This window comes from Pseudophryne corroboree, chromosome 1 (genome assembly GCF_028390025.1).
Source record: "Pseudophryne corroboree isolate aPseCor3 chromosome 1, aPseCor3.hap2, whole genome shotgun sequence".
NCBI classification, from domain to species: domain Eukaryota; kingdom Metazoa; phylum Chordata; class Amphibia; order Anura; family Myobatrachidae; genus Pseudophryne; species Pseudophryne corroboree.
Window position 1 is genome coordinate 756,741,018 of NC_086444.1, and position 25,433 is coordinate 756,766,450.

General features: G+C 48.3%; 1 protein-coding gene across 5 annotated transcripts in view; it reads right to left on the minus strand.

Moving 5' to 3' along the window:
* Positions 1 to 25,433, minus strand: part of FAM13A (family with sequence similarity 13 member A) — a 398,835-nt gene that overhangs the window by 326,607 nt on the left and 46,795 nt on the right. For all 5 annotated transcript variants that reach the window (XM_063917175.1, XM_063917158.1, XM_063917167.1 and 2 more), the window contains exon 5: positions 8,925 to 8,990. In XM_063917175.1, coding sequence (XP_063773245.1) covers positions 8,925 to 8,990 — 66 coding nt within the window. The remainder of the gene's footprint in view (positions 1 to 8,924; positions 8,991 to 25,433) is intronic.

A 25,433-nucleotide genomic window follows, 5' to 3' on the forward strand; every position in this document is an offset into this window, starting at 1 on the left:
CTGGTACACCCACGGTGTTACCAGAACGTCCACAGTTATTGCCTGAGGGTCTCTTGACCTGGCGCAATACCTGTCCAGTTTTTTGTTCAGGCGGGACGCCATCATGTCCACCTTTGGTCTTTCCCAACGGTTCACAATCATGTGGAAGACTTCCCGATGAAGTCCCCACTCTCCCGGGTGGAGGTCGTGCTGAGGAAGTCTGCTTCCCAGTTGTCCACTCCCGGAATGAACACTGCTGACAGTGCTATCACATGATTTTCCGCCCAGCGAAGAATCCTTGCAGTTTCTGCCATTGCCCTCCTGCTTCTTGTGCCGCCCTGTCTGTTTACGTGGGCGACTGCCGTGATGTTGTCCCACTGGATCAATACCGGCTGACCTTGAAGCAGAGGTCTTGCTAAGCTTAGAGCATTGTAAATTGCTCTTAGCTCCAGTATATTTATGTGGAGAGAAGTCTCCAGACTTGATCACACTCCCTGGAAATTTTTTCCTTGTGTGACTGCTCCCCAGCCTTTCAGGCTGGCATCCGTGGTCACCAGGACCCAGTCCTGAATGCCGAATCTGTGGCCCTTTAGTAGATGAGCACTCTGCAGCCACCACAGAAGAGACACCCTTGTCCTTGGAGACAGGGTTATCCGCTGATGCATCTGAAGATGCGATCCGGACCATTTTTCCAGCAGATCCCACTGAAAAGTTCTTGCGTGAAATCTGCCGAATGGAATCGCTTCGTAAGAAGCCACCAATTTTCCCAGGACCCTTGTGCAATGATGCACGGACACTTTTCCTGGTTTTAGGAGGTTCCTGACTAGCTCGGATAACTCCCTGGCTTTCTCCTCCGGGAGAAACACCTTTTTCTGGACAGTGTCCAGAATCATCCCTAGGAACAGCAGACGTGTCGTCGGAGACAGCTGCGATTTTGGAATATATAGAATCCACCCGTGCTGTCGTAGAACTACTTGAGATAGTGCTACTCCGACCTTCAACTGTTCTCTGGACCTTGCCCTTATCAGGAGATCGTCCAAGTAAGGGATAATTAAGACGCCTTTTCTTTGAAGAAGAATCATCATTTCGGCCATTACCTTGGTAAAGACCCGGGGTGCCGTGGACAATCCAAACGGCAGCGTCTGAAACTGATAGTGACAGTTTTGTACCACGAACCTGAGGTACCCTTGGTGAGAAGGGCAAATTTGGACATGGAGGTAAGCATCCTTGATGTCCCGGGACACCATATAGTCCCCTTCTTCCTGGTTCGCTATCACTGCTCTGAGTGACTCCATCTTGATTTGAACCTTTGTATGTAAGTGTTCAAATATTTCAGATTTAGAATAGGTCTCACCGAGCCGTCTGGCTTCAGTACTACAATATAGTGTGGAATAATACCCCTTTCCTTGTTGTAGGAGGGGTACTTTGATTATCACCTGCTGGGAATACAGCTTGTGAATTGTTTCCAATACTGCCTCCCTGTCGGAGGGAGACGTTGGTAAAGCAGACTTCAGGAACCTGCGAGGGGGAGACGACTCGAATTTCCAATCTGTACCCCTGGGATACTACTTGTAGGATCCAGGGGTCCACTTGCGAGTGAGCCCACTGCGCGCTGAAACTCTTGAGACGACCCCCCACCGCACCTGAGTCCGCTTGTACGGCCCCAGCGTCATGCTGAGGACTTGGCAAAAGCGGTGGAGGGCTTCTGTTCCTGGGAATGGGCTGCCTGTTGCAGTCTTCTTCCCTTTCCTCTATCCCTGGGCAGATATGACTGGCCTTTTGCCTGCTTGCCATTATGGGGACGAAAGGACTGAGGCTGAAAAGACGGTGTCTTTTTCTGCTGAGATGTGACTTGGGGTAAAAAAGGTGGATTTTCCAGCTGTTGCCGTGGCCACCAGGTCCGATGGACCAACCCCAAATAACTTTATACGGCAATACTTCCATGTGCCGTTTGGAATCTGCATCACCTGACCACTGTCGTGTCCATAAACAACTTCTGGCAGATATGGACATCGCACTTACTCTTGATGCCAGAGTGCAAATATCCCTCTGTGCATCTCGCATATATAGAAATGCATCCTTTAAATGCTCTATAGTCAATAAAATACTGTCCCTGTCAAGGGTATCAATATTTTCAGTCAGGGAATCCGACCAAGCCACCCCAGCGCTGCACATCCAGGCTGAGGCGATCGCTGGTCGCAGTATAACACCAGTATGTGTGTATATACTTTTTAGGATATTTTCCAGCCTCCTATCAGCTGGCTCCTTGAGGGCGGCCCTATCTGGAGACGGTAACGCCACTTGTTTTGATAAGCGTGTGAGCGCCTTATCCACCCTAAGGGGTGTTTCCCAACGCGCCCTAACTTCTGGCGGGAAAGGGTATACCGCCAATAATTTTCTATCGGGGGAAACCCACGCATCATCACACACTTCATTTAATTTATCTGATTCAGGAAAAACTACAGGTAGTTTTTTCACACTCCACATAATACCCTTTTTTGTGGTACTTGTAGTATCAGAAATATGTAACACCTCCTTCATTGCCCTTAACAAGTAACGTGTGGCCCTAAAGGAAAATACGTTTGTTTCTTCACCGTCGATACTGGAGTCAGTGTCCGTGTCTGTGTCGACCGACTGAGGTAAAAGGACGTTTTAACGCCCCTGACGGTGTTTGAGACGCCTGGACAGGTACTAATTGGTTTGCCGGCCGTCTCATGTCGTCAACCGACCTTGCAGCGTGTTGACATTATCACGTAATTCCTTAAATAAGCCATCCATTCCGGTGTCGACTCCCTAGAGAGTGACATCACCATTACAGGCAATTGCTCCGCCTCCTCACCAACATCGTCCTCATACATGTCGACACACACGTACCGACACACAGCACACACACAGAGAATGCTCTGATAGAGGACAGGACCCCACTAGCCCTTTGGAGAGACAGAGGGAGAGTTTGCCAGCACACACCAAAACGCTATAATTATACAGGGACAACCTTTATATAAGTGTTTTTCCCTTATAGCATCTTAATATATATAATCATATCGCCAAATAAGTGCCCCCCCCCTCTGTTTTAACCCTGTTTCTGTAGTGCAGTGCAGGGGAGAGCCTGGGAGCCTTCCCACCAGCATTTCTGTGAGGGAAAATGGCGCTGTGTGCTGAGGAGAATAGGCCCCGCCCCCTTTTCGGCGGGCTTCTTCTCCCGTTTTTCTGAGACCTGGCAGGGGTTAAATACATCCATATAGCCCCAGGGGCTATATGTGATGTATTTTTTAGCCAGAACAAGGTATTCTCATTGCTGCCCAGGGCGCCCCCCGCAGCGCCCTGCACCCTCCGTGACCGCTGGTGTGAAGTGTGTGACAACAATGGCGCACAGCTGCAGTGCTGTGCGCTACCTCATGAAGACTGAAAAGTCTTCTGCCGCCGGTTTCTGGACCTCTTCACTTTTCGGCATCTGCAAGGGGGTCGGCGGCGCGGCTCCGGGACCGGACTCCATGGCTGGGCCTGTGTTCGATCCCTCTGGAGCTAATGGTGTCCAGTAGCCTAAGAAGCCAATCCATCCTGCACGCAGGTGAGTTCACTTCTTCTCCCCTAAGTCCCTCGTTGCAGTGAGCCTGTTGCCAGCAGGACTCACTGTAAAATGAAAAACCTAAAAACTTTTTCTAAGCAGCTCTTTAGGAGAGCCACCTAGATTGCACCCTGCTCGGACGGGCACAAAAACCTAACTGAGGCTTGGAGGAGGGTCATAGGGGGAGGAGCCAGTGCACACCACCTGATCCTAGAGCTTTATTTTTGTGCCCTGTCTCCTGCGGAGCCGCTAATCCCCATGGTCCTGACGGAGTCCCCAGCATCCACTAGGACGTCAGAGAAAAGGGGTGTCACATTGCATTGTGTGGCTATACACACACTGTGGGGTAAATTTACTAAGATGGGAGTTCTATTTAAGATGGGATGTTGCCCATAGCAACCAATCAGATTCTATTTCTCATTTATCTAGCACCTTCTAGAAGATAATACATGGAATCTGATTGGTTGTTATGGACAACATCCCATCTTAAATACAACTCCTATTTTAGTAAATTTACCACTGTGTGTTTATACTGCCTACACCACTACGTTTTCCAAAGGCAAAGGTAAAAAGGAGGCTGGGGCTCCTACACTAATTACATGCAGATCCTGTGCGGCTGGCATATCCCCTCAGGATCCTGTACAGGAAGGTCTGTGTTTAAAGTGTTATATTCCGCAACACCAGACCACCTGTACTTGTCCAGGAACCAACTTGGGTGTCTTCCTTATCTACTACTCTGCCTCCTGCAGTGGGGTTCCATCAGCAATTGCAACCTGCCTTGCACCCCACCTATACAGGTGAAACCCAGAAAATTAGAATATCGTGCAAAAGTTCATTTATTTCAGTAATTCAACGTAAAAGGTGAAACTAATATATTATATAGACTCATTACATGCAAAGTGAGATATTTCAATCCTTTATTTGTTATAATCTTGATGACAGTGGCTTACAGATGAAGAAAACCTAAAAATCCCTAATCTTAGAAAATTAGATTATTACATAAAATCAAAGGATTTTAAACACAGAAATGTCAGCCCTCTGAAAAGTATAATCATGCATATGTACTCAGTACTTGGTTTGGGCCCCTTTTGCGTGAATTACTGCCTCAATGCGGCGTGGCATGGATTCTATCAGCCTGTGGCACTGCTGAGGTGTTATGGAAGACCAGGATGCTTCAATAGCGGCCTTCAGCTCTTCTGCATTGTTCGGTCTCATGTCTCTCATCTTTCTCTTGGCAATGCCACAAAGATTCTCTATGGGGTTCAGGTCAGGCGAGTTTGCTGACCAGTCGAGCACAGTAATCCCACGGTCATTGAATCAGGTTTTGGTACTTTTGGCAGTGTGGGCAGGTGCCAAATTCTGCTGGAAAATGAAGTCAGCATCTCCATAAAGCTTGTCTGCTGAAGGAAGCATAAAGTGCTCTAAAATGTCCTGGTAGACAGCTGCTTTGACTCTGGACTTAATAAAGCACAGTGGACCAACACCAGCAGATGACATGGCTCCCCTAATCAACACAGACTGTGGAAGCTTCACACTGGACAAGCATCTTGGATTGTGTGCCTCTCCATTCTTCCTCCATACTCTGGGACCTTGGTTTCCAAATTATATGCAACATTTGCTCTCATCAGAAAAGAGGACTTTGGACGACTGAGCAACAGACCAATTCTTTTTTTCTTTAGCCCTGGTAAGATGCTTCTGACGTTGTTTGTTGTTCAGGAGCGGCTTGACAAGAGGAATATGACATTTGAAGCCCATGTCCAGGATCCGCTGTGTGTGGTGGCTCTTAATGCACTAACTCCAGCCTCAGTCCATTCCTTTTGAAGCTCCCCCACACTCACCTGACTTGAACCCCATAGAGAATCTATGGGGCATTGCCAAGAGAAAGATGAGAGACATGAGACCAAACAATACAGAAGAGCTGAAGGCCGCTATTGAAGCATCCTGGTCTTCCATAACACCTCAGCAGTGCCACAGGCTGATAGAAAGATACTGGAGCGGAGTGATAGTAAAGAGTAAGTTGGCAGCGGCCTGCCAATATGTACATATTTTGGAGCAGATGTGGAAGAACCAATTTATACAAGTCTCTGTAACATGGGGAAGAAGCTGTGTCAAAGATGTTCCGTAGTCTGCTTGACACCAAATTAGTTAGCATTTTCTGTTAGTTGATTCCGCCATGATCACTTTGCAATGTAAAGTCAGCAGTGAATACAAACACTATACGAACAAGGCAAACTGCAGAGTGCACAACAATGTTACTTGTGAGAAAGATAAAAGGAGAGGAATTTCCTATGTGGGCGTTCACTGATCTCTAAATTTACAGCTATATAATTATTTACATTTCAATTGCAGCATGATCATTGCAAAATAGCAGCATTCCAGGCCTGATCCAAGCACCTGACTATGTGGCTTCATATCAGTCAGAGTATGTATTGTTTTCTCTACGGCGTACCAAAAGTGTGCTTACTTGTCGATTATCTTACCCTAATTTGCTCCAGCCCTTTCCCATTCCCCTTCCCCGGTAATCCTACGTTTTTAAAACCGATCAATAAAAATGTATTGATTAAAAAAAAAAAAAAAAAAGTAGCAACAAGAAACTATGGGCCTAATTCAGAGCCCCCTGAAGCCCTATGTGGTGTGTGCACACGCAGCAGCCGTACTACGTGTTCGCAACCAGTGAGATGCGAAATCATCTCACTGTTGCGATCGCCTCTGCCCGATTGACAGGCAGAGGCGGTCGTGCAGCGTTTGAATACCGTTGGGGTGGCACAGTCTGGACAACGGCGGCTGCGTGACGTCACACGCATCTAATGCGACCCAACACATGGCGGGTAGCCGCCTGCCTCCGCAGCCAGGTGCGAAAGCATCGCAGCAGTGCAATGCTTTTGCACATGTGCGGGGCTAGGGCCTGGCATGCAGGGCGGACTAGTCCTGTGCTGAGCATCACCCTGCATGTCAGAGTTTTTGATCGTAGATGTGCATTTTTACACAGATCTACGATCAGGTTTGAATCTGGCCCAATATTAGACATTGGGCAAAACTTGCAGTACTGTAAATTACCTAGAAGTACAGGCAAATATAAAGGTCTTTCCTTACTCCGTTAATTATCAGAAACACCACAAAAATAGAAAAGTACTGGAGCACTAGCCTACCAAGCTAAATAATAATAATAATAAAAACAACTTTTATTAGGTTATAATTTATATAAAAGATGAGAATGAAATCAAAGTAGAACATACACATACAAAAAACATGGGGTAATATAGTATTGCACTTGGATAATCACAAGCTGATGTACTAAACCAGCAGGCTGACAATATATACTTCTGGTTCAAAGTGCATAAATCATGATACAGGACCATGACCTCTGTGATATTGCGTGAACTCTTCCCGCATCAATAAACTGTTATACCAATGCCTCTGCTCAAATTGGCTAGAGGTATGATAATCAGGAACCGTAAACAAACGGGTATAGATATAAATTGGGTGGGCTTCTTCAGTGGGGGGAAACAACTGAAGAAACCCCCCCCCCCCCCTCCCCAGGTGAAATTATTGTTTGGTAACGGAGGGACGGCGAGCACCGCAGCTGCGCTCCCTGACAGCACCCATCCGGACATCAGGTCTACTTTTCTGCTTTCATTTTCAAACTTCTGTGGTATTACCCTTTCATTTTCAGCCTCCAATACCCCAGGGCAACAGGCTATCCAGGGTGTTAGCCATATACCCACAATATAGAGCCCACTAACCTTATCCGTGGAATTAGTCCCCCCTATGGAGCGCTCACCCATAGTTCAATGTGTACCACACACTCTGAGCAGCAGCGTCTCAGCAGGTGAATTACCCCACACTATCCTTACTCTCCATTTCAGGTATTCTCATTGTCCTCTCCTCTCAACTGGAGGTTGTTTGCAATACCAGACACCCATTTAAAGGAGACCACAAAAGTAGATGCCTATTATTTTCTATTCTATAAGTCTCATTAATACACAGCAGTTCACCTCACATATTCACTGCGCTGCACAGGATATGAAGCAGCCACCTGCAGTGTTATCAATAAGGGATGTTTCCTTAAGTATTTGCTTTCTCTGATCGAGATGCCAGAGGTCACATGATTGATGTCAGAATCCCAATACCACTCAGGAGACAGACGCCGGGTCACGACAGCTGGCATCCCAAAAGTCTAGGAAGTATGGGTTAGGGCCCAGAGAGGAGTGGGTGTTAGCCCTATTTGCCACACAGCCGAGGATTAGGGATATGTGTGTGTATATGCCTTACCTTGTGAACGTTTATTCTAGATATTGCATTATGTTATATTAAGTTAATGGAGTTTATGAACATTCTGTACTCAACAGCCCTATTACAAGGTCAATTATAATCTTACTGTTCTGTGGATAGGCAAATTTTTTTTCAAATAGGCGACATTTGTATAGGTGTTTGTCACTTTGCTTTCGGGTTATTTGGATTTAACCATTCATTGTGATTTATTTCATCATTACCTGGGGACTGTAATTCTTTACTGTACTATGGAAGTTACTCAACTTCCTCTATTGATTTCTATTGATACACATTTGTATTCTATATTCTGATATCTATACCGGTTTGTTTACGGTTCCTGATTATCACACCTCTAGCCATTTTGAGCTGAGGCATTGGTAAAAGGGTTTATTGATATGGGAAGAGTTCATGCAATATCCCTGAGGCCAAGGGTCTTGTATCATGGTTAATGCATTTTGAACCAGGAGTGTATATTAGTAACCTGCTGGTTTAGTACATCAGCGACAGCTTGTAATTATCTGAGTGCAATACTATCTTACCCCGTTTATTTTTTTTATGTGTGTGGTTTACTCAGATTTCATTCTCATCTTTTTTTTCTATAAATTATAACTTAATAAAAGTGGTTTTATTTATTAATTAACTTGGTAGGCTAGTGCCCCAAGCAAGAAAGTACTTTTCTATTTCTCTGGTGTTTCTTCTACTCTGTATAACTCTCATTAGAGCATCTACATGGTATGTATATTTCCCTATTGGGAATGACTGGTTCACCTTTGCAGTGACCTACCTATATCCTATTTCAATTTAGAGACTACTGTACCAGTGCTTGTGTTTTTCCCCAATTTCCCCCTTCCTTGATCTTACTTCGTTATTATCACCCAGTTTCCATCTCGATAATATGAAGTTTAATTCTAGTTTATATCACACATTAACGCAAAGCTCAGCATGAAATGGAATAAAAATGAATTTGGTTTCATTTTTGTTATTGAAAAGAAAATAGTGACAAAGAATTTACAACTGCATAACCCCAAATAACACCAAACTAAACATTAACAGACATGCTTCATGTATTGGAAGCCTATGGCATTATAATCTTTGCCTGCTTTACCTTCCTCGATAAGCCAGAAACTTCTGCATTGCTTCCTGGTCTGAGTGGCACAGCAGACATAGTGTCCTGTCAAAGTAGAATAAAACAAAATTCTGTTAAACCACATAAGTGAGAACTGTTGGTCAGAGCAGGAACTTTGGCCCTCATTCCGAGTAGTTCGCTCGCTAGCTGCTTTTAGCAGCATTGCACACGCTAGGCCACCGCCCTCTGGGAGTGTATCTTAGCATAGCAGAATAGCGAACGAAAGATTAGCAGAACTGATACTAAATAATTCCCTGCAGTTTCTGAGTAGCTCCAGACCTACTCCTAGATTGCGATCACCTCAGTCCGTTTAGTTCCTGGTTTGACGTCACAAACACACCCTGCGTTCGGCCATCCACTCCCCCGTTTCTCCAGACACTCCTGCGTTTTCACCTGGCACGCCTGCGTTTTTTAGCACACTCCCTGAAAACGGACAGTTTCTGCCCAGAAACACCCACTTCCTGTCAATCACACTACGATCCCTCCAGCGATGAAAATACGTTGGTTGGCCTTGTGTAAATCTACTAAGTTTTGTGTGAAAGTACTTAGCGCATGCGTGCTGCGTACCATGCGTATTTTCCACCTAATCACTGGAGTTGCGAAATATAAGATTTTACTTACCGGTAAATCTATTTTTCGTAGTCCGTAGTGGATGCTGGGGACTCCGTAAGGACCATGGGGATAGACGGGCTCCGCAGGAGACATGGACACTTTAAGAAAGAATTTAGGTTCTGGTGTGCACTGGCTCATCCCTCTATGCCCCTCCTCCAGACCTCAGTTAGAGAAACTGTGCCCAGAGGAGCTGACAGTACAAGGAAAGGATTTTGGTAATCCAGGGCAAGACTCATACCAGCCACACCAATCACACCGTATAACATGTGATAACAACCAGTTAACAGTATGACAAAAAAGAGAGCATCAGGTCCAACCCTGATTCAACCATAACTTAACCCTTATTGAAGCAATAACTATATACAAGTATTGCAGAAGAAGTCCACACTTGGGACGGGCGCCCAGCATCCACTACGGACTACAAGAAATAGATTTACCGGTAAATAAAATCTTATTTTCTCTAACGTCCTAGTGGATGCTGGGGACTCCGTAAGGACCATGGGGATTATACCAAAGCTCCCAAACGGGCGGGGGAGTGCGGATGACTCTGCAGCACCGATTGAGCAAACACAAGGTCCTCCTCAGCCAGGGTATCAAACTTGTAGAACTTTGCAAAAGTGTTTGAACCTGACCAAGTAGCCGCTCGGCAAAGCTGTAATGCCGAGACCCCTCGGGCAGCCGCCCAAGAAGAGCCCACCTTCCTAATGCAATGGGCCTTAACTGATTTTGGCAGCGGCAATCCAGCCGCAGAATGAGCCTGCTGAATCGTGTTACAGATACAGCGAGCAATAGTTTGCTTTGAAGCAGGAGCACCAAGCTTGTTGGAAGCATACAGGATAAACAAAGACTCTGTTTTCCTGACCCTAGCCATTCTGGCTACATAAACCTTCAAAGCCCTGACCACATCAAGTAACTCGGAATCCTCCAAGTCAGTAGTAGACACAGGCACCACAATAGGTTGGTTTATATGAAAGGATGAAACCACTTTCGGCAGAATTTGTGGACAGGTCCACAATTCTGCTCTATCCGCATGGAAAACCAGATAGGGGCTTTTATGTGACAAAGCCGCCAACTCTGACACACGCCTAGCCGAAGCCAAGGCTAATAGCATGACCACCTTCCACGTGAGATATTTCAACTCCACCGTTTTGAGTGGTTCAAACCAGTGTGATTTCAGGAAACACAACACCACGTTAAGATCCCAAGGTGCCACTGGAGGCACAAAAGGGGGCTGAATATGCAGCACTCCCTTTACAAACATCTGAACTTCAGGTAGAGAAGCCAACTTCTTTTGAAAGAAAATGGATAGGGCCGAAATCTGGACCTTAATGGAACCCAATTTTAGGCCCAAATTCACTCCGGACTGTAGGAAGTGAAGGAAAAGGCCCAGCTGGAATTCCTCTGTAGGAGCATTCCTGGCCTCACACCAAGCAACATATTTTCGCCATATACGGTGATAATGTTGAGCTGTCACGTCCTTTCTAGCCTTTATCAGCGTAGGAATGACCTCATCCGGAATGCCTTTCTCTGCTAAGATCCGGCGTTCAACCGCCATGCCGTCAAACGCAGCCGCGGTAAGTCTTGGAACAGACAGGGCCCCTGTTGCAACAAGTCCTGTCTTAGAGGAAGAGGCCACGGGTCCTCTGTGAGCATTTCTTGCAGATCTGGATACCAAGTCCTTTGTGGCCAATCTGGAACAATGAGAATTGTTCTCACTCCTCTTTTTCTTATTATCCTCAGCACCTTGGGTGTGAGAGGAAGAGGAGGAAATATATAGACTGACTGGAACACCCACGGTGTCACCAGGGCGTCTACAGCTATCGCCTGAGGGTCTCTTGACCTGGCGCAATACCTCTGTAGCTTTTTGTTGAGGCGGGATGCCATCATGTCCACCTGTGGCAGTTCCCACCGACTTTAATCTGTGCGAAGACTTCCTGATGAAGTCCCCACTCTCCCGGGTGGAGGTCGTGTCTGCTGAGGAAGTCTGCTTCCCAGTTGTCCACTCCCGGGATAAACACTGCTGACAGTGCGCTTACGTGATTCTCCGCCCAGCGAAGAATTCTGGTGGCTTCCGCCATCGCCACTCTGCTCCTTGTGCCGCCTTGGCGGTTTACATGAGCCACTGCGGTGATGTTGTCTGACTGAATCAGAACCGGTTGGTCGCGAAGCAGGGTCTCCGCTTGACGTAGGGCGTTGTATATGGCCCTTAGTTCCAGGATGTTGATGTGAAGGCAAGTCTCTTGACTAGACCACAGACCTTGGAAATTGCTTCCCTGTGTGACTGCACCCTAACCTCGGAGGCTTGCGTCCGTGGTCACCAGGACCCAGTCCTGAATGCCGAATCTGCGGCCCTCGAGAAGGTGAGCGCTCTGTAGCCACCACAGGAGTGACACCCTGGCCCTGGGGGATAGGGTGATAAGCCGATGCATCTGAAGATATGATCCGGACCACTTGTCCAGTAAGTCCCATTGAAAAGTCCTCGCATGGAACCTGCCGAAGGGAATGGCCTCGTATGACGCCACCATCTTTCCCAGGACACGAGTGCAGTGATGCACTGACACCTGTTTTGGTTTTAATAGGTTCCTGACCAGTGTCATGAGTTCCTGAGCTTTCTCCATCGGGAGATAAACCCTTTTCTGGTCTGTGTCTAGAATCATGCCCAGGAAAGGCAGACGAGTCGTAGGAACCAACTGGGACTTTGGAATATTTAGAATCCAGCCGTGTTGCCGTAACACTTCCAGAGAAAGTGCTACGCTGATTAGCAACTGCTCTCTTGATCTCGCTTTTATGAGGAGATCGTCCAAGTATGGGATAATTGTGACTCCTTGCTTCCGCAGGAGTACCATAATTTCCGCCATTACCTTGGTAAATATTCTCGGTGCCGTGGAGAGACCAAACGGCAACGTCTGAAATTGGTAATGACAATCCTGTACCACAAATCTGAGGTACGCCTGATGAGGTGGATAAATGGGGACATGAAGGTATGCATTCTTTATGTCCAGAGACACCATAAAATCCCCCCCTTCCAGGTTTGCGATGACCGCTCTCAGCGATTCCATCTTGAACTTGAACCTTTTCAGGTATATGTTCAGGGATTTTAAATTCAATATGGGTCTGACCGAACCATCCGGTTTTGGGACTACAAACATGGTCGAATAATAACCCCTTCCTTGTTGAAGGAGGGGAACCTTGACCACCACCTGTTGAAGATACAATTTGTGAATTGCAGTTAACACTATTTCCCTCTCGTGGGGGGAAGCTGGCAGGGCCGATTTGAGGTATCGGTGAGGGGGCATCTCCTCGAATTCCAGCTTGTATCCCTGAGACACAATCTCTATTGCCCAGGGATCCAACTGGGAGTGAACCCACTTGTGGCTGAAATTTCGAAGACGCGCCCCCACCGGGCCTAGCTCCGCCTGTGGAGCCCCAGCGTCATGCGGTGGATTTTGTAGAGGCCGGGGAGGACTTCTGTTCCTGGGAACTAGCTGCGTTGTGCAGCTTCTTTCCTCTGCCCCTGCCTCTGGCAAGAAAGGACGCACCTCGGATTTTCTTGTTTTTCTGTGATCGAAAGGACTGCATTTGATAATACGGTGCTCTCTTAGGCTGTGAGGAAACATATGGCAAAAAATTTGACTTTCTAGCAGTAGCTGTGGAGACCAGGTCCGAGAGACCCTCCCCAAACAATTCCTCACCCTTATAAGGTAAAACCTCCATATGCCTTTTTGAGTCGGCATCACCTGTCCATTGCCGAGTCCACAGGACCCTTCTGGCAGAAATAGACATTGCATTTATTCTAGAACCCAGTAGACTAATGTCTCTTTGAGCATCTCTCATATAAAGGACAGCGTCTTTAATATGCCCCAGGGTCAATAAAACAGTATCCCTATCTAGGATATCCAACTCCTCTGATAAGGTATCAGTCCATGCCGCTACTGCACTACAGACCCAGGCCGTCGCGATTGCCGGTCTGAGCAAGGTACCTGAATATGTATAAATGGACTTCAGGGTACCCTCCTGTTTGCGATCAGCAGCATCCTTGAGGGTAGCCGTATCCTGGGATGGCAGGGCTACCTTTTTGGATAAGCGTGTTAAAGCTTTGTCCACCCAAGGGGAGGATTCCCATCGTAACCTGTCCGTTGGCGGGAAAGGATACGCCATAAGAATCCGTTTGGAAATCTGCATTTTTTTATCTGGAGATTCCCAAGCTTATTCACATAACTCATTCAGTTCGTGTGAGGGTGGAAAAGTTACCTCAGGTTTCTTTCCCTTATACATATAAACCCTTGTGTCAGGGACAGGGGTTTCCTCTGTGATGTGCAAAACATCCTTAATTGCTATAATCATATATCGGAGTGATTTAGCCAACTTAGGCTGTAACTTTGCATCATCGTCATCGACACTGGAGTCAGAATCCATGTCGGTATCTGTGTCAACAATTTGGGATAGTGGGCGCTTCTGAGACCCCTACGGCCTCTGCGACATAGGATCAGGCACGGGTTGGGACCCTGACTGTCCTGAGGCTTCAGCTTTATCTAACCTCTTATGCAAGGAATTAACATTATCATTTAAAACCTTCCACATATCCATCCAATCAGGTGTCGGCGCCGTCGGCGGACACACCACATTCACTTGCTCCTGCTCTGCTTCCACATAGCCTTCCTCATCAGACATGTCGACACAAGCGTACCGACACACCACACACACACAGGGAATGCCCTTTTTGACGACAGTTCCCCCACAAGGCCCTTTGGAGAGACAGAGAGAGAGTATGCCAGCACACACCCCAGCGCTATAACCCAGGAATAACATAGTAACTTAATGTTAACCCAGTAGCTGCTGTTTATAATAAGATTTTACTCACCGGTAAATCTATTTCTCGTAGTCCGTTGTGGATGCTGGGACTCCGTAAGGACCATGGGGAATAGCGGCTCCACAGGAGACTGGGCACAACTAAAGAAAGCTTTAGGACTACCTGGTGTGCACTGGCTCCTCCCACTATGACCCTCCTCCAGACCTCAGTTAGGATACTGTGCCCGGAAGAGCTGACACAATAAGGAAGGATTTTGAATCCCGGGTAAGACTCATACCAGCCACACCAATCACACCGTGATACTATACTCGTGATACTATACCCAGTTAACAGTATGAAATATAACTGAGCCTCTCAACAGATGGCTCAACAATAACCCTTTAGTTAGGCAATAACTATTTACAAGTATTGCAGACAATCCGCACTTGGGATGGGCGCCCAGCATCCACTACGGACTACGAGAAATAGATTTACCGGTGAGTAAAATCTTATTTTCTCTGACGTCCTAAGTGGATGCTGGGACTCCGTAAGGACCATGGGGATTATACCAAAGCTCCCAAACGGGCGGGAGAGTGCGGATGACTCTGCAGCACCGAATGAGCAAACTCTAGGTCCTCCTCAGCCAGGGTATCAAACTTGTAGACTCTTGCAAAAATGTTTGAACCCGACCAAGTAACAGCTCGGCAAATTTGTAAAGCCGAGACCCCTCGGGCAGCCGCCCAAGAAGAGCCCACTTTCCTCGTGGAATGGGCTTTTACAGATTAAGGGTGCGGCAGTCCAGCCGCAGAATGTGCAAGTTGCATCGTGCTACAGATCCATCGAGCAATAGTCTGCTTAGAAGCAGGAGCACCCAGCTTGTTGGGTGCGTACAGGATAAATAGCGAGACAGTTTTCCTGACTCCAGCCGTCCTGGAAACATATACTTTCCAGGGCCCTGACTACGTCCAGTAACTTGGAATCCTCCAAGTCCCAAGTAGCCGCAGGCACCACAATAGGTTGGTTCACATGAAAAACTGATACCACCTTAGGAAGGAATTGGGAACGAGTCCTCAATTCCGCCTTATCCATATAAAAAATCAGATAAGGGCTTTTGTATGACAAAGCCGCCAATTCTGATACACGCCTGGCCGACGCCAAGGCCAAAAGCATGACCACTTTCCACGTGAGGTATTGTAGCTCCACGGATTTAAGTGGCTCAACCCAATGCGACTTCAGGAAATCCAACACCACGTTGAGATCCCACGGTGCCACTGGAGGCACAAACGGGGGCTGACTATGCAGCACTCCCTTAACAAAAGTCTGAACTTCAGGCAGTGAAGCCAGTTCTATTTTGGAAGAAAATCGATAGAGCCGAAATCTGGACCTTAATGGAACCCAATTTTAGGCCCATAGTCACCCCTGACTGTAGGAAGTGCAGAAATCGACCTAGCTGAAATTCCTCCTTTGGGGGCCTTCCTGGCCTCACAGCACGCAACATATTTCCGCCATATGCGGTGATAATGGTTTGCGTTCACTTCTTTCCTAGCTTTAATTAGCGTAGGGATAACTTCCTCCGGAATGCCCTTTTCCTTCAGGATCCGGCGTTCAACCGCCATGCCGTCAAACGCAGCCGCGGTACGTCTTGGAACAGACAGGCCCCCTGCTGCAGCAGGTCCTGTCTGAGCGGCAGAGGCCATGGGTCCTCTGAGATCATTTCTTGGAGTTCTGGGTACCAAGCTCTTCTTGGCCAATCCGGAACAATGAGCATAGTTCTTACTCCTCTCCTTCTTATTATTCTCATTACCCTGGGTAAGAGAGGCAGAGAAGGGAACACATACACCGACTGGTACACCCACGGTGTTACCAGAGCGTCCACAGCTATCGCCTGAGGGTCCCTTGACCTGGCGCAATATCTTTGTAGCTTTTTGTTGAGGCGGGATGCCATGTCCACCTGTGGCCTTTCCCAATGGTGTACAATCATTTGGAAGAATTCTGGATGAAGTCCCCACTCTCCCGGGTGGAGGTCGTGTCTGCTGAGAAAGTCTGCTTCCCAGTTGTCCACTCTGGGAATGAACACTGCTGACAGTGCTAACACATGATTTTCCGCCCATCGGAGAATCCTTGTGGCTTCTGCCATCGCCATCCTGCTTCTTGTGCCGCCCTGTTGGTTTACATGAGCGACCACCGTGATGTTGTCTGACTGGATCAGCACCGGCCGGTGTTGAAGCAGGGGTCAAGCCTTACTTAGGGCCTTGTAAATGGCCCTTAATTCCAGAATATTTATGTGTAGGGAAGTCTCCTGACTTTTCCATAGTCCTTGGAAGTTTCTTCCCTGTGTGACTGCCCCCCAGCCTCGAAGGCTGGCATCCGTGGTCACCAGGACCCAGTCCTGTATGCCGAATCTGCGGCCCCCTAGAAGATGAGCACTCTGCAGCCACCACACCAACGACACCGTGGCCCTTGGAGACAGGGTTATCCGCCGATGCATCTGAAGATGCGACCCGGACCACTTGTCCAACAGAACCCACTGGAAGATCCTTGCATGGGACCTGACGAATGGAATTTCTTCGTAAGAAGCTACCATCTTTCCCAGGGCTCGCGTGCATGATGCACTGACACCTGTATTTGTATTAGGAGGTCTCTGTCTAGAGACGACAACTCCTTGGACTTCTCCTCCGGGAGAAACCCTTTTTATCCTGTTCTGTGTCCAGAACCATACCCAGGAACAGTAGACGCGTCGTAGGAACCAGCTGCGACTTTGGAATATTCAGAATCCAGCCGTGCTGTTGTAGCACTTCCCGAGATAGTGCTACTCCGACGAACAACTGCTCCCTGGACCTCGCCTTTATAAGGAGATCGTCCAAGTACGGGATAATTAATTCGGCCATTACCTTGGTAAATACCTCGGTGCCGGGGACAGACCAACGGCAACGTCTGGAATTGGTAATGACAATCCTCTACCACAATTTTGAGGTACTCCTGGTGAAGAGGGTAAATAGGGACATGCAGGTAAGCATCCTTGATGTCCAGTGATACCATGAAATTCTCCAGGCTTGCAATAATCGCCCTGAGCGATTCCATTTTGAACTTGAACCTTCGTATATAAGTGTTCAAGGATTTCAATTTTAGAATGGGTCTCACCGAACCGTCTGGTTTCGGTACCACAACATTTTGGAATAGTAACCCCGGCCTTGTTGAAGGAGGGGTACCTTGATTTCACCTGCTGGAAGTACAGCTTGTGAATTGCCGCCAGTACTACCTCCCTTTCTCCGAGGGCAGCAGGCAAGGCTGCTGTGAGGTAACGGCGAGGGGGAGTCGCCTCGAACTCCAGCCTGTATCCCTGTGATACTACTTGCAGAACCTAGGGATCCACCTGTGGGCAAGCCCACTGGTCCCTGAAGTTCCCGAGACGCGCCCCCACCGCACCTGTCTCCACCTGTGGAGCCCCCGCGTCATGCGGTGGACTCAGAGGAAGCGGGGGAAGATTTTTTTGATCCTGGGAACTGGCTGTCTGGTGCAGCTTTTTTCTTCTTCCCTTGTCTCTGTGCAGAAAGGAAGCGCCTTTGACCCGCTTGCTTTTCTGAAGCCGAAAGGACTGTACCTGAAAATACGGTGCTTTCTTAGGCTGTGAGGAAACCTGAGGTAAAAAATTTTCTTCCCAGCTGTTGCTGTGGATACGAGGTCCCAGAGACCATCCCCAAACAATTCCTCACCCTTATAAGGCAGAATCTCCATGTGCCTTTTAAAGGCAGCATCACCTGTCCACTGCCGGGTCTCTACTACCCTCCTGGCAGAATGGACATTGCATTAATTCTGGATGCCAGCCGGCAAATATCCCTCTGTGCATCCTTCATATATAAGACGACGTCTTTAAAATGCTCTATGTTAGCAAAATATTTTCCTGTCTAGGGTATTAATATTATCTGACAGGGTATCAGACCACGCTGCAGCAGCACTATTTATGCTGAGGCAAATGCAGGTCTCAGTATAGTACCTGAGTGTGTATATACAGACTTCAGGATAGTCTCCTGCTTTTTATCAGCAGGCTCCTTTAAAGTGGCCGTATCCCAAGACGGCAGTGCCACCTTTTTTGACAAACGTGTGAGCGCCTTATCCACCCTAGGGGATATCTCCCAACGTGACCTATCCTCTGGCGGGAAAGGGTACGCCAGCAGTAACTTTTTAGAAATTACCATTTTCTTATCGGGGGAACCCACGCTCTTTACACACTTCATTCACTCATCTGATGGGGGAACAAAACACTGGCTGCTTTTTCTCCCCAAACATAAAAACCCTTTTATGTGGTACTTGGGTTCATGTCAGAATGTGTAACACATTTTTTATTGCCGAGATCATGCAACGGATGTTCCTAGTGGATTGTGTATATGTCTCAACCTCGTCGACACTGGAGTCAGACTCCGTGCCGACATCTGTGTCTGCCATCTGAGGTAACGGGCGTTTTTTTAAGCCCCTGATGGCCTTTGAGACGCCTGGGCAGGCGCGGGCTGAGAAGCCGGCTGTCCCACAGCTGTTACGTCATCCAGCCTTTTATGTAAGGAGTTGACATTGTCGGTTAATACCTTCCACCTATCCATCCACACTGGTGTCGGCCCCCCAGGGGGCGACATCCCATTTATGGGCCTCTGCTCCGCCTCCACGTAACCTTCCTCATCCAACATGTCGACACAGCCGTACCGACACACCGCACACACACAGGGAATGCTCTGACTGAGGACAGGACCCCACAAAGTCCTTTGGGGAGACAGAGAGTATGCCAGCACACACCAGAGCACTATATAATGCAGGGATTAACACTATAACTGAGTGATTTTTCCCCCAATAGCTGCTTGTATACACATATTGCGCCTAAAATAAGAATTTACTCACCGGTAATTCTATTTCTCGTAGTCCGTAGTGGATGCTGGGAACTCCGTAAGGACCATAGGGAATAGACGGCTCCGCAGGAGACTGGGCACATCTAAAGAAAGATTTAGGACTATCTGGTGTGCACTGGCTCCTCCCCCTATGACCCTCCTCCAAGCCTCAGTTAGGACACTGTGCCCGGAAGAGCTGACACAATAAGGAAGGATTTTGAATCCCGGGTAAGACTCATACCAGCCACACCAATCACACGTATAACTCGTGATAGGAACCCCGGTTAACAGTATGATAACAAAAGGAGCCTCTGAACATATGGCTCGCAATAATAACCCGATTTGTGTAACTAACTATTTACAAGTATTGCAGACAATCCGCACTTGGGATGGGCGCCCAGCATCCACTACGGACTACGAGAAATAGAATTACCGGTGAGTAAATTCTTATTTTCTCTGACGTCCTAGTGGATGCTGGGAACTCCGTAAGGACCATGGGGATTATACCAAAGCTCCCAAACGGGCGGGAGAGTGCGGACGACTCTGCAACACCGAATGAGAGAACTCCAGGTCCTCCTCAGCCAGGGTATCAAATTTGTAGAATTTTGCAAACGTGTTTGCCCCTGACCAAGTAGCAGCTCGGCAAAGTTGTAAAGCCGAGACCCCTCGGGCAGCCGCCCAAGATGAGCCCACCTTCCTTGTGGAATGGGCTTTTACAGATTTAGGCTGCGGCAGTCCCACCACAGAATGCGCCAGCTGAATAGTGCTACAAATCCAGCGCGCGATAGTCTGCTTAGAAGCAGGAGCACCCAGTTTGTTGGGTGCATACAGGATAAACAGCGAGTCAGTTTTCCTGACTCCAGCCGTCCTGGAAACATAAATTTTCAGGGCCCCGACTACGTCCAGTAACTTGGAATCCTCCAAGTTCCCAGCAGCCGCAGGCACCACAATAGGCTGGTTCAAGTGAAACGCTGATACCACCTTCGGGAGAAACTGAGGACGAGTCCTCAATTCTGCCCTATCCATATGGAAAATCAGATAAGGGCTTTTATAGGACAAAGCCGCCAATTCTGACACACGCCTGGCCGAAGCCAGGGCCAACAGCATGACCACTTTCCACGTGAGATATTTCACATCCACAGTCTTAAGTGGTTCAAACCAATGTGATTTCAAGAACTCCAAAACCACATTGAGATCCCAAGGTGCCACTGGGGGCACAAAAGGAGGCTGAATATGCAGAACTCCCTTGACAAAAGTATGAACTTCAGGCAGGGAAGCCAGTTCTTTCTGGAAGAAAATCTACAGGGCCGAAACCTGGACCTTAATGGACCCCAATTTGAGGCCCAACGTCACCCCTGCTTGTAGGAAATGCAGGAATCGCCCCAGTTGAAATTCCTCCGTTGAGGCCTTCCTGGCCTCACACCAAGCAACATATTTTCGCCAATGCGGTGATAATGTTTTGCGGTGACATCCTTCCTGGCTTTGATCAGGGTAGGGATGACTTCCTCCGGAATGCCCTTTTCCTCCAGGATCCGGTGTTCAACCGCCATGCCGTCAAACGCAGCCGTGGTAAGTCTTGGAACAGACAGGGCCCCTGCTGCAGCAGGTCCTGTCTGAGCGGCAGAGGCCAAGGGTCCTCTGAAAGCATCTCTTGAAGTTCCGGGTACCAAGCTCTTCTTGGCCAATCCGGAACCACGAGTATAGTTTTCACTCCTCGCCTTCGTATTACCTTGGGAATGAGAGGCAGAGGAGGAAACACATAAACCGACTGGTACACCCACGGTGTTACTAGAGCGTCCACAGCGATCACCTGAGGGTCCCTTGACCTGGCGCAATTCCACCTGTGGTCTTTCCCACCGGTTTACCAGTATTTGGAAGACTTCTGGATGAAGTCCCCATTCTCCCGGGTGGAGGTCGTGCCTGCTGAGGAAGCCTGCTTCCCAGTTGTCCACTCCCGGAATGAACACTGCTGTCAGTGCCAACACATGATTTTCCGCCCATCGGAGAATCCTTGTGGCTTCTGCCATTGCCCTCCTGCTTCTTGTGCCGCCCTGTCTGTTTACATGGGCGACCGCCGTGATGTTGTCTGATTGGATCAGTACCGGCTGGTTCTGAAGCAGGGGCCTTGCGTGGCTTAGGGCATTGTAAATGGCCCTTAGCTCCAGAATATTTATGTGAAGCGAAATCTCCTGATTTGACCACAGTCCTTGGAAATTTCTTCCCTGTGTGACTGCCCCCCAGCCCCGAAGGCTGGCAACCGTGGTCACCAGGACCCAGTCCTGTATTCCGAATCTGCGGCCCTCTAGTAGATGAGCCCTCTGCAGCCACCACAGCAGCGACACCCTGGTCCTTGCCGACAGGGTTATCCGCTGTTGCATCTGGAGATGGGACCCGGACCATTTGTCCAACAGGTCCCACTGGAAAGTCCTTGCGTGGAACCTTCCGAATGGAATTGCTTCGTACGAAACTACCATTTTTCCCAGGACTCGTGTGCATTGATGTACCGACACCTGTCCCGGTTTTAGGAGGTTTCGGACTAGAGATGACAACTCCTCGGCTTTTTCCACTGGAAGAAACACTTTTTTCTGGTCTGTGTCCAAAATCATTCCCAGGAACAGAAGACGTGTCGTCGGGACCAGCTGTGACTTTGGAATATTGAGAATCCAGCCGTGCTGTTGTAGCACTTCCCGAGAAAGTGCTACCCCCACTACCAACTGTTCCTTGGACCTCGCCTTTATCAGGAGATCGTCCAAGTACGGGATAATTAAAACTCCCTTCTTGCGAAGGAGTATCATCATTTCGGCCATTACCTTGGTAAAGACCCTCGGTGCCGTGGATAACCCAAACGGCAGCGTCTGGAACTGATAGTGACAGTCCTGTACCACAAATCTGAGGTACTCCTGGTGAGGGGGGTAAATGGGGACATGTAGGTACGCATCCTTGATGTCCAGGGAGACCATGTAATCCCCCTCGTCCAGGCTCGCAATAACCGCCCTGAGCGATTCCATCTTGACCTTGAACCTTTTGATATAAGTGTTCAAGGATTTTAAATTTAAGATGGGCCTCACCGAACCGTCCGGTTTCGGTACCACAACCATTGTGGAATAGTAACCCTTTCCTTGCTGAAGGAGGGGTACCTTGACAATCACTTGCTGTGAATACAGTTTCTGGATAGCCACCAACACTGCCTCCCTGACAGAGGGAGTTGCTGGTAAGGCAGATTTTAGAAAACGGCGGGGGGGGGGGGGGGGGGGGGGGACGTCTCGAATTCCAGCCTGTACCCCTGAGATACTACTTGAAGGATCCAGGGATCCACCTGTGAGAGAGCCCACTGTGTGCTGAAATTTCTGAGACGGGCCCCCACCGTACCCGGGTCCGCCTGTGAAGCCCCAGCGTCATGCTGTGGACTTACCGGACGCGGGGGAGGACTTTTGCTCTTGGGAACTGGCTGTATGCTGCAGCTTTTTCCCTCTACCTTTGCCTCTCGGCAGAAAGGATGCGCCTCGAGCCCTATTGTGTTTATGGGGCCGAAAGGACTGTACTTGATAATACGGTGCTTTCTTTTGCTGTGGGGTAGCCTGTGGCAAAATGTCGATTTCCCAGCCGTAGCTGTGGAAACGAGGTCTGAAAGACCATCCCCAACAGTTCCACCCCTCAGCAAAATATTGTCCCTATCCAGGGTATCAATATTATCCGACAGGGAATCTGACCACGCAGCAGCAGCACTGCACATCCATGCTGATGCAATCGCTGGTCGCAATATAATGCCCGTGTGTGTATATATAGCTTTTAGGGTAGCTTCCTGCCTTCTATCAGCAGGATCCTTTAGGGCGGCCGAATCCGGAGACGGTAGTGCCATCTGTTTTGATAAACGTGTAAGCGCTTTATCTACCCTAGGGGATGATTTCCCATCGTGACCTATCCTCTGGCGGGAAAGGGTACGCTGCCAATAACCGTTTAGAAATTATCAATTTCTTATCGGGGGAAGTCCAGGCTTCCTCACACACCTCATTTAATTCCTCAGATGCAGGAAAAACTACTGGTTGTTTTTTCTCACCGAACATAATACCCTTTTTTGTGGTACCTGGGGTACTACAGGTTGAGTATCCCATATCCAAATATTCCGAAATACGGAATATTCCGAAATACGGACTTTTTTGTGTGAGACTGAGATAGTGAAAACTTTGTTTTCTGATGGCTCAATGTACACAAACTTTGTTTAATACACAAAGTTATTAAAAATATTGTATTAAATGACCTTCAGGCTGTGTGTATAAGGTGTATATGAAACATAAATGAATTGTGTGAATGTACACACACTTTGTTTAATGCACAAAGTTATAAAAAATATTGGCTAAAATGACATTCAGGCTGTGTGTATAAGGTCTATGTGTAACATAAATGCATTCTGTGCTTAGATTTAGGTCCCATCACCATGATATCTCATTATGGTATGCAATTATTCCAAAATACGGAAAAATCCCATATCCAAAATACCTCTGGTCCCAAGCATTTTGGATAAGGGAGACTCAACCTGTATCAGAAATGTGTAATACATTTTTTCATTGCCTCAATCATGTAACGGGTGGACCTATTGGAGGGTACACTAGTCTCATCGTCGTCGACACTGGAGTCGGTATCAGTGTCGACATCTGTGTCTGTCAACTGAGGTAGCGGGCGTTTTAAAGCCCCTGATGACATTTGAGACGCTGGAACAGTCACAAGCTGAGTAGCCGGCTGTCCTATGTCGTCAAACCTTTTATGTAAGGAGCTGACACTGTCACGTAATTCCTTCCGTAAGTCCATCCACACAGGTGTCGACCCCTCAGGGGGTGACAACACATTTACAGGCATTTGCTCTGCCTCCACATCATTTTCCTCATCATACATGTCGACACAGCGGTACCGACACACAGCACACACACAGGGAATGCTCTGACAGAGGACAGGACCCCACAAAGCCCTTTGGGGAGACAGAGGGAGAGTATGCCAGCACACACCAGAGCGCTATATACCACAGGGATATCACCTATAAAGAGTGTTTTCCCCATATAGCTGCATATATATATTATACTGCGCCTAAATGTGTGCCCCCCCCTCTCTTTTTTACCCTTTCTGTAGTGCAGGACTGCAGGGGAGAGTCAGGGAGCGATCCTTCCAGCGAAGCTGTGAGGGAAAATGGCGCCAGTGTGCTGAGGGAGATGGCTCCGCCCCTTTTTTCGGCGGGCTTTCTCCCGCTATTTTAATATTTCTGGCAGGGGTTAATATACACCTATATAGCCTCTGGGGCTATATATGGTGTCAGTTTGCCAGCCAAGGTGTTATTTATTGCTGCTCAGGGCGCCCCCCCCCCCAGCGCCCTGCACCCATCAGTGACCGAAGTGTGTGGTGTGCATGAGGAGCAATGGCGCACAGCTGCAGTGCTGTGCGCTACCTTGGAGAAGACAGAAGTCTTCAGCCACCGATTTTCCGGACCTTCTTGCTTCTGGCTCTGTAAGGGGGACGGCGGCGCGGCTCCGGGAACGGACGACGAGGTCGGGTCCTGTGTGCGATCCCTCTGGAGCTAATGGTGTCCAGTAGCCTAAGAAGCCCAAGCTACCACCACTTAGGTAGGTTCGCTTCTTCTCCCCTTAGTCCCTCGGTGCAGTGAGCCTGTTGCCAGCAGGTCTCACTGTAAAATAAAAAAACTAAATTATACTTTCTTTCTAGGAGCTCAGGAGAGCCCCTAGTGTGCATCCAGCTCAGCCGGGCACAGAAATCTAACTGAGGCTTGGAGGAGGGTCATAGGGGGAGGAGCCAGTGCACACCAGATAGTCCTAAATCTTTCTTTAGATGTGCCCAGTCTCCTGCGGAGCCGTCTATTCCCCATGGTCCTTACGGAGTTCCCAGCATCCACTAGGACGTCAGAGAAATTTAGTGCCCCCCCTCTCTTTTTAACCATTTGAGCCTGAAAACTACAGGGGAGAGCCTGGGGAGCTGTCTTCCAGCTGCACTGTGAAGAAGAAATGGCGCCAGTGTGCTGAGGGAGATGGCCCCGCCCCTTTTCCGGCGGACTTCTCACGCTTTTTCTGGAATTCTGGCAGGGGTATTTTTACACCTATATAGCCTTCCTGACTATATATGGTGTAGATTTGCCAGCCAAGGTGTCTTATATATTGCCCTCAGGGCCCCCCCCCCTTCCCCCCAGCGCCCTGCACCCATCAGTGACCGGAG